Source organism: Eumetopias jubatus, unplaced genomic scaffold, assembly GCF_037043125.1.
Source record: "Eumetopias jubatus isolate StellerSeaLion01/CBP00866 unplaced genomic scaffold, mEumJub1_p1.0 scaffold_3, whole genome shotgun sequence".
Lineage (NCBI taxonomy): Eukaryota > Metazoa > Chordata > Mammalia > Carnivora > Otariidae > Eumetopias > Eumetopias jubatus.
In genome coordinates, this window is record NW_028274809.1 from 96595682 (window position 1) to 96611601 (window position 15920).

The 15920-nt window shown below is 32.8% G+C and overlaps 1 protein-coding gene across 1 annotated transcript in view; it reads right to left on the reverse strand.

Moving 5' to 3' along the window:
- The window catches only part of SLC35F5 (solute carrier family 35 member F5), a 37325-nt gene that overhangs the window by 17270 nt on the left and 4135 nt on the right, over positions 1-15920 (reverse strand). Inside the window, exons 4-10 of the mRNA XM_028101362.1 lie at positions 14304-14447; positions 11676-11738; positions 9538-9619; positions 8476-8666; positions 3960-4041; positions 3224-3311; positions 246-310 (exon numbers count right to left, since the gene is read on the reverse strand). Coding sequence (XP_027957163.1) covers positions 246-310; positions 3224-3311; positions 3960-4041; positions 8476-8666; positions 9538-9619; positions 11676-11738; positions 14304-14447 — 715 coding nt within the window. The remainder of the gene's footprint in view (positions 1-245; positions 311-3223; positions 3312-3959; positions 4042-8475; positions 8667-9537; positions 9620-11675; positions 11739-14303; positions 14448-15920) is intronic.

Genomic DNA, 15920 nt, shown 5'->3' on the forward strand with positions numbered 1-15920 from the left:
TTTATAACTACACTGCAGTTATGTACATAGCAGAGAATCTGAGTGAAGGCTATATGAGAATTCTATGAACTATTTTTGAAATTTTTTACATTATTTCCAGAGGAAAAGTTAAAAAAAGACCCCATTAGTGCCCGCCCTCCGTGTGTGTGTGTGTGCACACACATGCACACAAGGACACAAATAATGACATGCACAAAACTTTCTTGTATACCCTTAACAGAAAGAATGCAGAGACACATACTTACCTATTGTATCTCTTCCAGCAGATTTTTCAGACCCTGATAAGTTCACCAGCACAACACCGCCAATGCTATGGGAATAATAGGATTACTGATGAGCAAAACAATACACTCCTTAAAAAGGGCTAATAATAAAGATAAAAATTATTTACAAGTGATCTAGACTACTTTCAAAACTGGGGAAAACTACAATTCCCAAAGAATTTAGTGATTTAATTAATATCTAACAGTATTAATGGGACAGTATAAGTGCTATACTTGTATTCACTTAATTCTCACGAAATGTACAAATTACCTTATTATAATAAAGGTATTATTGCTACTACCATTACCATTTTACACCTGAGAAAACTAATACACAAACATACAAAGTAACTTGACCAAAATCACATAGCTGGGACTGAAACTTTGCCAGTCTGCTTCTAGGTAAGTATTTTTACCTCCTATGCTACCTACTGCTTTTCAGTTAAGGAAGTAACCAACTTGTCAGCCCTCTTCCAAATTTTTTTTTTGAAGATATACATATGGTATATCCATACACACCTAGCAAGAGCACTAACTCTTGCCTACCAATAAAACCTAAATTAGCAATAAAACTCTCCTTAAATGTTTAAATGATTAATTAATGGATGAAAAAAGACTGAATTAAAGATGTAGAGAAATCAGAGATCATTCATTCACTCAACTGTTATTTATTGAAAAAAAATTTTTAAGTTATTATTTATTGAGCTAAGCACTGTTACAGCTGCAAACAAAACAGATGTGGTTCCTGTTCTCAGGGAGCTTATACTGTCTTTCTATTTCTATGCATCTTGTAATTGTACATATTTTTAAAGCAGATAAAATAGTGTTAATTTTTTTAAAAGCCAGTCTAATTCTTTCACCTAGTGATCCAAAAAACTAAGTGACATAGGAGAATATGAAAAAAAATTTTTTTACCTTATGGAATTATATCATAAGTCAAATCTAGTCCTTACATTAAGTATTCATGTGTCTCAATTAAATATTATAATTTTCTGTTAAACAATCATTGTTTAAATTCAGCTATTATTTATTGAGCACCCACAACATACCAGAAACTAGAGGTTTCAATTTCATTTAGATAATAATAATCACAATGACTAAATATATTGAGCACCTATTATACACCAGACACTGTTCCAAGCACTTTTAAAGTTTTAACACATTTAATCCTCATAAGAATCCTTTGAGACAAATCTTACTAGTATTCCCAATTTACAGGTGAGGAAAGAGGCAAGAAATTTGCCCCAAATTGCAAAACTAGTAATCATGGAGGCAGGATTGAATTCCAGGTAGTTTAGATGGAGAGTACCCTGTCTCTTGAAGTGAGACTTTTTAGCTTTTAAGAAGATTTCCTTCAAGATTTTTGCTATGTCAAATTGTTTTTATACCTCAGAAACTGAATCTCATTGTATAAGGTTATTTCAAAACAAAGTATAAAACAATGTTCAAGATAGTATTAAGAACATGTAATAAATACACAAAAAAATTCTAAGTAATAATTTTTCTAGAACACAGGTCAAGCAAACTTCCTTAAAGGAACAAATAGTAAGCATTTTAGGCTTGCAGACCATATAGTCTCTGTTGCAACTGAACTGTCATTATGGTGCTTAAGTAGCCATAGATAATATACTAACAAGTGAGAGTGGCTATATTCCAATAAAACTTTAAAAAATTAGGAAGCTAGCTAATCTTAGTCCACTGACCCCTGTTCTAGATCTACTTTAATGAACTCTGTCAAAATATTTACAAGTTTAACATTTTATAAGTATTTCCTTCTTTTTTAAAACTTATTAATATAGTACAAAGAGAAGTTAAAAATTTGCATGAATTCTGAATAAAGTTGAATAAAACCTCATTTACTTCCCCGATACAAATATATTTCCCCAATACAAAAATATGTTTGGCTAAAACAATTAGTCAATCATGCAATATAAGAAACTTCTAGTGGTCATAAAATCTAAATAGTAAATTAGTTGGTCAACCGGCCTACATCTGGAAACTACCATGGTTATATCTATAAAGGAAAAACACATCATAATAAGAGTACCTCAGTCCCCATGATAATCATTTTTAATATACATTCCCTCCAAACTTTAAAACAAGGCTGGAAAGTAGATACTATCATCATTTTCTCACTAAAAACCCCTCTCAGAGAGTTTAAGGGAACTGACAGAAACAAAGAACAAAGCTCTGATTCAAACCCAGTTCTGGCAGCTAAGAAACATTATTCTCTCCATTAAATCATTCTACTACCTTCTCTGATTTCTAATTTTTTCTCAGTAAAAACAACAGCTTTATCAAACCGACACATCTTTTTTGGGTATTGTTGGTAAGCAAAGCCCTAGGCTAGACTGTTGGTGGCACAAATAAGTATAAAACAAGGTCCTGGCCTTTAAAGGTTTATAATCCACAGAAAAGACATGACAAATACAAAGTTACAAAAAAATAAAAGACTTAAATACAGTTATTGACAATACTAATGTTATACAGTAATGCAAAGTTGCCAAATGATTTATACAGAAAATAACTGAAAGATCACTTGAGGCTGAGCCAATCAGAGAAGACTGCATGTGTGATGTCCAGAAGTAGAAGTAAAACCCAAAACCAAAACAAAAAACGGACTTGTTTTAGGAAAAGGAAATAGGGACTTGGAGGTAATGAGGATTAAGTCGCCACATTAAGTTAAATGTAAGCATCAGTACAATACATAGTATTATACCGTCTGTCCTCCCATGAATGGGAGCCAAAGCTGCCTTGGGATCCTTCCAGTTACTCCCCCCAGGAACATTTAGAAAACTAGTTAAGGATGTGACACAGGCTGAGCAGCATGCTGTCCATATAAAACCTTTTTTTATCCTTATCTTTCTCTGCCTATACAGTATACTATAATATAAACTATCCTATGTCACTACCAGAAAAATTTTAAACAGAATTAACTAGCTATTATGCTATATTCTTACCTTAAAATTACAGCTAATAGTTTAGAAAGAGTAAATCTATCTCCACTGTTACTTGGAAACATTGCAGCAAGAATTAAGGTAAAAAGTCCTATAAGGAAAAAAGATACATCAGGTTAAATACTGTCAAAAACAGCCTTTAAACTAAAACCAATGCTTATTTTAACAATATAGATTAAGTATAGCCCCGTTTACTTTAAACTAATAAGACAGTGAAATTGAGCACTCAGAATAACATTATGACCTCATCATAATCAAGCATGTGTGCTCAAGTTGTTTTTACAGCTTCAAAAATATTTCTCCTCTCCCAGATTTGGAAGATGATTCAATATTAAAATAAATATCTTTCATAGGGTAAATTATGGTTCTGAAATAAGCAATTACATTTAGCCAAAGGGTCTAGAAAAAGATCTTCAGAAAAAATGTGAAAGGAATGACTATAATACAAAGAACCAGCCTATAAAACCTCAATGTTGTTATATAAAAATATACCATAAAATAAAAGGAATATAAATAGCACAATACCACAGCATAAAACTACAAATATTATGTAGTTACAATACACTAACGTACATTAGAATGAATGTAATAATTTGTAATAAGATAAAAGTGTGTATATGTGTGTGTATATATATATATATATATATATGCGCGTGTGTGTGTGTATACATATATACATATATATAAAAGAAAAATAGATTTCAATTTATAATGTAGATTTTGAAGACAAATTTCTTACCAGAAGTTGAGGACAAAATATTAACTATAGCAACTTGTGTGTCTGAAAGTGCTTCTTGATATGACAAATTTGCCAGAAACCACTAAAGAAAAAGAAAACAAAGTGAAACCTAATGAATGACCTGCTTATATCTGTCATAATTTATAGGCCCCTCCTTCCCCCTCTAAATATTTAAGAACTTTTAAAAGTTGCTTTCTATTGAAAAATCACAGACCTAAAAAGAGGGCATTTATAATTAGATCTAAGATCTTTGCTATTCAATTTCGCTTAAGAAATTAACAACAGTTGGTTAAAATTAGCATTCAGTTTTTTAAAAAATGAGAGTAAGACTGAATACCAAATCAACTTTAAAATTTGCTTTATCCAAACATTTCTAGCATTCTATTAAAGTTTATCTAAACCAAATTTAAATTTGGGGAAATTCTCAAATATTAAAATATGTACAGATGAACACAGCATGATGAGAAATCTATTGAACAAGATCACACCTATGGGGATGGATCAAAATAGCAAGCTAGGTAGACTGATATATAAAAGGACATAATCGTTTCGGAAATTTAAAAGTGTCCAATGAAAAATGTGATTTTGCTGGCTAATTATGATTGTTTCTCTGATTCTCAGTTTGGAGATATAATACAGAGTTCTCATAACTGGATATAATTAAAGGAAGTTTTCCAATGATAAGGATTTTTTTTCTTTTGCTCATCTAGGCTAGGATATTCTTATATTCTCAATACTGTGCCTAATACGATTTAATGAAAAAGAAATAAGCCCTCTTTTTGATGAAGCCTGGTGTGTGTGTGTATGAGAGAGGTTCCAAAATTCATATATTTTCACTGCTATCAGATATCTAAAACATATTACCACAACTCATCCATTTTTCTGTTGATGGATCCTTTTGGACTATTTCAAACAATGCTACTGTGAACATTTTACTGCATGTCTCCTGGTGCATATGTGCATGAGTGTCACTAATATACACACTAAGAAGCAGACTGCTGGCTCCATAAAAATAAATTAACTGCTTATCTAACTGTTTTTGGCATCACTGTTACTTAAACATAATCATATTCCACTGAAGAATAGGGCAGGGACTTAAGACAGGGACATCTCTTGATCTCTCTCAGAACTTGTAGTTAAGTGAGTACTATAATTAGCATTTACACTTCAACGAAGCAACAAAGACATATGCTCAGAACACTGCTGGAAGATAGCAGATAACTGAGTTTAGTAGACTCCATTTAGTCTACACTGTACCCAAGATGAAAGCCAGAGTAAAACTAGGGCAAAGTGATTTTGATGCCGTCTGTAGTCCTCCTACTTCCTAGATAATTTCCCTGGACTTTCTAAACAAGAAAATGAGGTAGCAATTGCTAAGATGAGCAATATCAAACATATATGAAGTACTAGAAAAAAGAATATTCTGCTCTTAATTATCTTTTGGAGCTCTATCTTCAAGACCAGACAATACTTATAGGGTGATAATTAGCTTTCTTGACCCATTTTCCTTACCACTTTAACACATAAATACTGTGCTCATTTTCTAAACAATCTCCACTGGTTTCTGCTAATGCACAATAAAGAAATAAAGACAGATCATTCAGGTAGCAGACATTCAAAAATCCTAAGAAATCATCATTAGCTAGAAACTCTTTCTAGAAAGACCTTTCTGTACTGCACCTCTCCCCATTCTCTGGTTCTCAAACCCAAGGCACTCTCATTACAAAAGAAGACCTATCTAAATTACCTTCCAATAAAAATTAACCTTACAATGTTTCCCTTCATTATTCCACAGTTGAGGACAACCACTTACTAATAAATAATCTTTCAAAAATAATTTATATATTTCATTATTTCATGAGTGGTAATTTTAAATTTATCATAAAAAAATTCTAGGTAAACACTGTATGACCTAAATTATATTCTACAGAGAAAAATTAAAATATCGTAAGTGCTAATGAGACAAAAGATATTCAAGGAGGACTGACAAATACAGGAATTATTAACTCCTCTGCCCTGCACTGTACAATCACTAGCCACTAGCCCCATGTAGCTACTGAAGAACTGAAATGTGACTAGTCTGAATTGAAATGTTTAGCAACTAAAATTGAAATAAAAACTGAAATTGAAATGAAATGGAAACTAAAATAGAAAATAAAATGCTTAGAATATTTGGTACTAAAAAATATAAACTATCTCATCAATAATTTTTGTATTGATAACATATCAAAATATCTTTCATACAGTGGGTTAAATAAAAACACAGTATTAAAATTAATTTCACTTGTTTCTCTTGATTTCTCTTTTAAAAATTTTAAAAATGTAATTAAAAGTTTTTTTCTAATTGTAGAAAGTTAAAAAACACATATGATACCTGCATTTGAGGCTCATATTATATTTCTATTGAACAGCACTGTTCTAAACCTTATCAACGCTTATCACTCTTAAGTTAGGTTTCCAAAAAGCTATATACCTGGACTATACTACTCTGACTTTCTACAGAAATGCCTTTACTAAAGACTAATATAGTTTTCTACTCTTGTAATTTACTAAAGGTTTTTTTTTTTTTTTTTAAAGACTACTGAAGGTGGAAGCACCCAAGTGCAGACCAACAATGAATAGATAAACAAAATGTGGTATATCTGTACAGTGACATGTCTGTCTTTGGCTCAGGTCCTGATCCTGGGATCCAGCCCCGCTTCGAGGCCCCTGCTCAGCAGAGAGCCTGCTTCTCCCTCTGCCTGCTCTGCCTACCACTTCCCCCTGCTTGTGCATGCTGACAAATAAATAAAATCTTAAAAAAAAAAAGGAAAAACAGTATATGATTCCACTCATAAGAGGTACTTAAGAGTAGTCAGATTCACAGAGACAGAAAGTAGAATGGTGGTTGTCAGAGGCTGGGGGAGGTGAGAAAGGGGAGTTATTAAATGGATATAGAATTTCAGTTTTGCAGGATGAAAAATGTTCTGTTGATAGGTGGTTGCCCAACAGTGTGAATGTACCTAATGTCACTTAACTATACACTTAAAAATGGTTAAAATGAAAAAAAAAGGTTAAAATGGCAAATTTTATAGCATGTATATTTTACCACAATTTTTAAAAGGTTTTTTGTATGCACATACGTATCTGTAAATCAGCACGCTATATGGAATAGTACCTATGTAATGTATTTATGTAACACATTCTCTCGAGTTGTGAGTTGGGAAAAAAGTTTGCTTTATCTAATGAAGGGAAATATTTCCTTTTAATAGACAATAAGCTGTATAATTCAGGAAGTTTTCCTTTTTGCCTTTCCTTTTACCAATTTACCTAAAGATGAATTGTGTGCTCATTAGAAGTAGCTTTCTTTCTTTAAATCGGAGAGTTCCTGATATAATCATCCCATTCCACAGCCGGCTTCTTTCCACCCCCCCCCACACACACACACTACCTGTTCACACTACCTGTTTAATCTCTTATCTTTCCCCTTTGTTTTTAACTTTTACTATATAGATGTTTTTATTATTCTTCACCTCAAGTGTCATTTGAAAATTAAGTAACATATGATAAATCTTAGTCTTGCCTTACATTCATTTAAAACAAGCAAACAGAAAAAATAATTAACAGCATAATCCAAATGTATGTCTTTAATTTTAGTACATATGTAATTATCATAACTCACAATGATTTTTTGATTTGTATTGGTGAATATATTAATTAAGGTATCACTCAACTAGATGTTATTCAGGAAGAGGATGGAGAAAAATGGGCTCTGCAATGAGGCAAAACTGTGAAGTAAAAAAATCTTATAATCAGGCGAATGATACTGACATTAGCACTGCATTACCTGGTGTTTAAAAAAGCTCAGTATAAATTTAAATCTTAAAGGCCCATACTAAACAACCTTGGATTAGGCTACTCCCAATGACATATACAGGAAAGAGCCCCGAAATTATCAAATTCTAAACTTCAGTTTTCACTAATTCAGACAAGTCTAATTCTAGCTTATTCCAAAATAGCATTTGCTATATGATTATTCTATGTGAAATCTTTGGCACATTTTTCAGTTTCTTTATTAATATAATAGAAAAGCTATTAAAAATAATACAAGAAATTCTGTAGAAATGTTTATATGAGTACTTGCTAAAATATTTGACCACATTTACACAAATTTACTATACAACTACAAAACCACTTATTTGACAAAATCAATGCATACAGTAAACTCTTATCTGGATATTTACTAGCCTTTGTATATATAATAGTGTAAAATAACTATTAATTATCCTGACTGTGAAGCAATGCCAAATTCTGAATATACATGTATAAGTAGTTGTTGTGTTATAGTATTGATTTAATTCTTTGAGGTATGATGAGCATTTATTGACTTTGATACTCAAAGTCCCCAATGATGCCAGATAGCTGAGTTTTAAAGTTAATTAAGCAACCTAACAGTGTTACGTTTCAATAGGATACTGCTGGCATGTATATTGTCTTAAAATTCAAGTTCTAAACATTTAATAAAGAGAAGACCTACCACGAAGCAAAAAAAAAAGCTTATTTTTGCTACTTGAGTTGCAGTAAGTTTCCCCACAGTTTTGAATAAGGATTCTTGTTCTTTCACAGTAGGATATGACATGCGAGACAACTTAGCTTCCAATGCATGGCTTGATGGAAGCTGCCGAATCTCCATGATATTACTGAACCTTACACGAGACTTTTTGGGAGCTTAAAAGGAAAAGTATAATACAAAATCATTAACATGTCCCCTCACATCCAATGAAAGTCACAAGTTTTAATTTACTCATAAATGATAAATGCATATTCTTTAATCCACATATTATCAGACTTGGACAGCAAAGAAAACCAGTTATAGTATTACCTGGGGCAGTTATGCTCAAAAAGTTAACAGGAAAAACATTTTCACTATAAAAATGTTTTAAGATTTTAAAATGAGACCAATGTTCAAACAAGGGTTCTGCAAGTGTGTACATACACAACTGCCTAGATCAGGATTATAGTATGGTTATTATTTTAGCATTTATGGTAAAACTTTTTTTATTTATGAGAATCATGTTCCTGGTCAAGCATGCAGAACATTCTTCTAGAGGTCCATTCTTTGCAAGAGAGTAGTACGGATAAATACTGTGCTTACGCTGAAGCTGATATTCTTTACTCAATTCATAGAACCAACAAAACGCCTATAATTTGCTATTAGGAGTCTCAAATGGCATGGTTGAAGAGGATCTTGTTCATTTAAATATATTATATATTATATATGTATATATATGTATGATGAAACTATACATATATACATATATATGTATACACACACACACACACACACACACACACACACACACACACACACACACACGATGAAACCATAGAGATTTCTGATATTCGGAAATTATTTCTGGTTTAAATAAAAACTTCCAGTCAAACGTCTGGAAGATTAGAGGCCAAACCAATACTGCATGGAAAAAAGAAATGCCAGGTGATCCCAGTCAACCCACAAAATCACTAAGTTTGGGGATGGCTTAAATGAAGCTAAAATTTCCTCCCATTTCTAAGTTATAAAATTCTAAGTCTTGCTTACTTTCTTCAGTATCAATGTTTGTGTTCTCAGGTTTTTCACTTGGAATATCATGAAATTTCACAGGAACATAAAGAGGTTCACTCTAGAATGTAACAAAAACAGAAACAAATATAAACAGCAAGTATAATACCTAATATACTGGCTAAAATTTAAATTGATGGCATGTAGACATAAATACCACTCAAAACACAGCTGTTCACCACAGCAGAATTTTCCCAAAATATATTGGAACAGGACTGGTACATTATATTTAACATTTAAATGTCATAAAAACAGACCTTTTTCTCAAGCTAACAGATTATCTCCAATTCCTTTTCATTTATTCTTTTAACAAATACGTGCTGAGCTTCTACTATGTCAGAAACTGTTCTAGATCCTGGGGCTATGAGACTGAAAAAAGACAAAAGTCTCTGTCCTCAAGGATCACATAGTTTAAAGGGGAAGGCAGATAATGAAGACATAATCAAGATCTAATATGTATATGTATTTGCCAAATTGTTTTCTCTTATTACTTAAGATTCAATTAAAGATTAAGATTCCTGAAAACCATTACAGGATTAATAGACAAGAAAAAAACGGCTACCACTTATCAGTTCTTATAATGTACCAGCTACCAAGGCCAGAGCAGTCAAACATGTCTTTCTCATTAGTCCTCATAACAACCTCATAAAATGGTACTTAAAAAAACAGAGATATAAAATAATCAAGTGGTAGACAACAGAATTACCAGGTTTATCTAACCATGCTCTAAAGGTCTATATTTTTAAGTGGTTCTGAATTCCTCTACAGTTTTTATACATGTTCTTTAAATGATCTATATTTAAGGCACAATTCTCCAACTAAGCTGTTTCTTAAATTAACAGAAAATGTTTTCTATTAAATTCTTTTAGCTCTTGGTATAGAACTCTGCCAATGAAAACTATTCAGTAAATGAAGAGGCAACAGGATCTGAAAATAGACACAGTCTCTTTGTTACACTGAACTTTTCATTATAGCATTTGGCCTAGAACAATTTGACATACCCATCTTACTGATAATAGCAAAACTTAGTATTAGAGTAGGCAGAAGAATAGTCTGTCACCTCAACTCTGCCTTCTACCCTGATAAGAGACAAGTGGTATTAATTTTGCTGATTCGTAAGATCCTAGAGAAATGGAAGGACATTTTCTCTAAGCTTCATAAACTCTTTACAGCATCTGGTAACCTACCCTGAATGCAACTATAGTTCCAAAAGCCAGACAAGTAAAAAACCGTACTGGCAATAAGGCCATGAAGCTAATGCTTTATAAATTGATGCTAAGCTTTAGAGTAACTTTAAAATTTTTCTCAGATAGAATGCCACATTTGGAACATCTTAAAGAGATGCCTTAGATTTCTACACACTTTCTCTCAAACTAGATTCAAACTAGATTATAAATGCTTAAAATAAGTGAATATGTTAATTACTTCACTTGCTCACTACTTATTATCTGTCTATTCTGCCCTCCCCAAACACACACTCTCACACACTAGAACATAAGGTATATATTTCTAGAGCCTAAAACAAGTGCTTAACACTTAGGGATGCCTGGGTGGTGCAGTTGGTTGAGCATCCAACTCTTGCTTTAGGCTCAGGTCATGATCTCAGGGTCATGAGATGGAGCCCTGCACTGGGCTCTGCGCTCAGTGGGGAGTCTGCTGTAGATTCTCTCTCCCTCTGCTCCTCCTCCTCATGCCCTCTCTCTAAAATAAATAGGAATCTTTAAAAAAAAAAGTGCTATTAAAAATTTGTGGAAAAAATCTGTGGAACAAATGAACAATCTGCTTATATATTCTCAGTGTCAAACAAATATATTTGCTTCTAAGTGATAATAATAATGAACACAAAGTGATGAAGCTGGTAAGAAACAAAGGACAAAGGACTGTCCCTTAGGATTTTCACTCCTTAACCAATGTCCTCTTCCCCTCTCTCCTAGAAGGCTGAACTACTTACTTCTAGGTCCCAAGAAATAAAGTACCATATTACAATTCTTATGGCGGGCACCCAATATTAGGATATATCTACATCCTAATATAGTGGTGTTATAAAGCTATTTCAGTCCTTCCTGTCATGGCTCAACTCCACCCATTCCACTCCTGATGAGAAAAAAAGCACTTACCAAAGAACTATTCATAGTTGTATCTGTTGTGCAAGCAGCAAAGTAACCTTCAGCATCTGCAAACTACAGATAACAGGACATAAAATTCGATTAAACTCATGTTATAAAGTAAGGCTGCTGTCAGCCACACTCAAAGGAATAGAATAAAAAATCCAGAGTATTATAAGGGTATAATTATTATTAATCATAATAGCACTAAGGCCAAGTATTCAATTATGCAAGGTAGGTATTATCATCTTCATTTTACTAATGAAGGAACAGGCTGAGAGATTTCATCTAAGTAAGAGACAGGATTAAAACCGAAGTCAATCTAAATACAAAATTTAAGACCTTTTCACAATACTGTTTATTGTAACATTTCAGATTAGAAGGAAAAGGATGGGTGGGTTTGTGCAAAAGAGAAATAACATCTTAGTATTATCATGATAATAGTATTAACATCAAGAAACCCCTAAATGGATCAATGGACTGGAGAACCGCACTTGGAGAACCCTACGCTAGTGCTGTACAAGCATGTTTCTATTCACCCATGGCTACCCTACCCTATCATTATCCTTGCTTAAAGTCTGAAGAGGTTAAATAACTTGCTCAAGGTCACGCAATCACTAAATGACAGAACAAAATTCAAACACCAGAGCCCATGCTCTTAAAGAATTCCCATTAAGTCAATAAGGAGTCAATGGAGAAAAACGAACAAGATACAGACAACTCCAGAAAGAATCCTATTGTGCAACAAATACATAAAAAACCACTGAAAGCATGCAGATTAAACAAAATATCATGTTCACCTATCAAACTGGTAAACGTTGGGATTGTGGTAAGGATTCGATCTCATGCACTGCTAACAGAGATAAGAATTATAGGTTTTAATTTAGCAATAGGAAGCAAAAGCCTGAAAATGGCATTATTGTTTTATCCACCAATTATACTTTGGAGATTTATCCAAAGTAAATAACTATAGATGTGTATAAAGATATTCCTATTTACTTATATCAAAAGAAAAAGTGGAAACAATCTATCAAGGAACTGTTAAATAAAATAGAAAAGATAATAACAGATGTTTATTTACTAGCCTGCAGAGGTATTCATGATACATTAAAGTAAAATCAAGTTAGACAATGATATAGATTAAACTTACTTCTACTATAATTTTAAATATATGCACATAAGCACATAGCCACAGAGAGTATCAGTATATACAGTGGTTGCAGAATGGTGAGATTACAGATAGACTCTTCTTATTCTTTATTCTTCGTTACCATAATTTGTCTTCAACAATGAACATGCATCACTACTATAATTTAAAAAAACTTAACATTAAAAAATGTTCTAGAAATACTAAATTACACAGAAAGTTGTTCATGATATACCACTAAGAACAGAACGTCAACTGTAAAACAGGACATAACAGTATAGTTTCACTTTTGTAAAAATATAAAATAAAAATACACACGTGAAAAAGAATGGCAGGATATATGTCAAAATACTCTGGAGTTATTCCTTGAATGGTGGAATTTACTATTTTCTTCTTTTTGTTCCTCTGTGTTTTCCAAATGTTCAGTAATGTGCATGTAGGTATATATACATATAACATACTCCTACATGTAATACTACAATGTATATGCATTTCTATAATGTATATGCATTACTTTTACAAAGTAAAAAATGGAAGTGTTCATTAGAAAAGACAAGAAGTATACTAGTCTAATGCACAAAAAAAGTACACATAAAAGAAAATAATTAATAGAGAAAGTATTTGGGAGGAGTGGGGAATGGGAGTTAGTTATTATTAAAGGGCTACAGAGTTTCTGTTTGGGATAATGAAAAAGTTCTGGAGATGGACGGTGGTGATGGTTGCATAGCAAAGTGAATGTAGTTAATGCCACTGAGCATTTAAAATGTTCACTATATGCCACTATACATTTAAAAATGATTAAAATTGTAAATCTTATGTCATACATTCTTTACTACAATAAAAAAAGAGGGGCAAGAAAAAAAGGGCTAAAATGGTAAATCTGATGTTATGTATATTCTATCACAATTTTAAAAGAGGAGAAAAGGAGAAAGAGTGGAAAAGGAAAAGAATTAATATAAGAGGACTGCCATTTCTGTCAACACTATCAATCAGCATGTTATGTTACATCAAGGAAAGAGTATAATTTGGTTAGCCAAACATATGAAAGATGGCCTGAAATAAGCTATTTTCATTTTAATAAATAAAACCTTGGTTTACTTTATTTCTAACAAGCAACTTTACAACCATTTAGATGATACTCATCCAGTATGCAAATGACCAAAGACTCCAGATATTCTTATTCCTCACATTCATCTTCATCTCCACATTAATGATTTGGGCTAGTTCAATATTTTTAACAACCCAGAGGATATTATGAGATAAGGGAAAGACAGTGATTATGTACCTTTGATTTCTCACAAGATATTTTGATACCAAGTTGATTAAAAGAATAAATTTAAAATTTTGGACAAAAGTCGGTTTCTCCGACATGATATGCCATCTTCACTCACTTAACTGAACAACTTGAAATCTGACTGTCCTTCAAGAAATAACTTTTAAACTTTGAAAAAATAAATCCCCTCTTCAACAAACACTTAAAATTTAAAACTTACAAAAGCAGCATGCTTTCCTCGAAATCCTCTTGTACACTGTTGTCTCCATGGCTTCCAAATAATAAATCCCAAAAGGTATAGAACAAACATAGATGTTTTTGCAAAGGTGCTGAAGAACGGCTTGTTGTACTGAGTAAAAACATACTGTAAAGGAAAAATTTACATAAACTATGAAATGACTTTAAACCTTATTACTTATCTCCAAAAAAATAAGGCTATTACATGATTTTTAACTCTAAGAGGTTCATGTGGAAGGGAAGATCAGAAGAGATTACAAAAATATTTTATACTCATTTCTACATATTTGCTATATATTATAAAAAGGATAATATTCCCAAACAAAGCAGCAACAACTTCCAAAAAAAGCTTTGTTCAACATTCATTAAAAACCTACTATGCAAGAGGAGCTAGGCGCTAAGGAGCTCCTTGGGCTAGGAGCTAAGGAAAAATAAGATAGCCTTTCCTTTCATATATATATGAAAAGTACACAGCATAATATGCTAAGTACCACAACAAGGGTATACAGGTACCCTGGGATTACCAAAGGGAGAAAGAGATTTGAGGATCGTGGAAGATTCCTAAGAGAAGCTATCCTTGAGCTGCATGTGTAGGGCTAAATAATAGGCAAGAGGAAACAGCATAAAGAGAGGCAATGAAGCAGAATGGCGTATGAATAAAACTGCATGAAGGTTAATGTTGCCAGGAAGTTATATAAAACCTATAATCTTCATTTAACTTAGAATTCATGGGTTTTTTTGTTTCCTTAAAAAAAAAATGTCCTACTTATGTACACTGAAAAGCCCAGAAAAAAATGACAACCCAGGAGGAATGAGCACCTATAGAATACAGAAGTGATCTTTATCGTCTTGCAATAAAAGAAACCATGGGTTCTTAAAGAAATGATCAAATCCAAATATGGGGCAAGAAAATTACCAGATGAACCTGAGGCATCTTGCACCAAAAAGCAAATAGGATGTTAAAGACCAATAGGGTCATATTGAAAGGACAGTAGAGCCAATTTGAAGAGGCTCCCACTGGTCAAAGATAGTACAGTTTAAGCACCAAAAGGAGTAACTACAATTGTCTGAAACATATGAAATACACAAAAATCCATGAATGTATGATGATACCCTACGGTTACTATTAGAAGTTGCTAAGCAACATTACTCTAAAACAAAGAATCAAGATTTATTCAACGCTTCCTATATGAACTATGTTTCAGGAAAACCAAACAGTAGTGGGGAAAATCTCTCCTTAAAGAATTCAGCTAAGGGGCGCCTGGGTGGCTCAGTCGTTGGGCATCTGCCTTTGGCTCAGGTCATGATCCCAGGGTCCTGGGATTGAGCCCCACATTGGGCTCCTTGCTCCGTGGGAAGCCTGCTTCTCTCTCTCCCACTCCCCGATTGTGTTCCCTCTCTCGCTGTGTCTCTGTCAAATACATAAAATCTTTAAAAAAAAAAAAAAGAATTCAGCTAATAAATGCACATGGAATGACCCTTAGAAAAAAATCATCATTTTACAACCCCTAATGAAATACTCTATCTGGGCAATAATCATATGGATATTTGACTATTACCTAAAGGTTGATGAGAAACTTCATAGTGCTGAAGTTGGCAT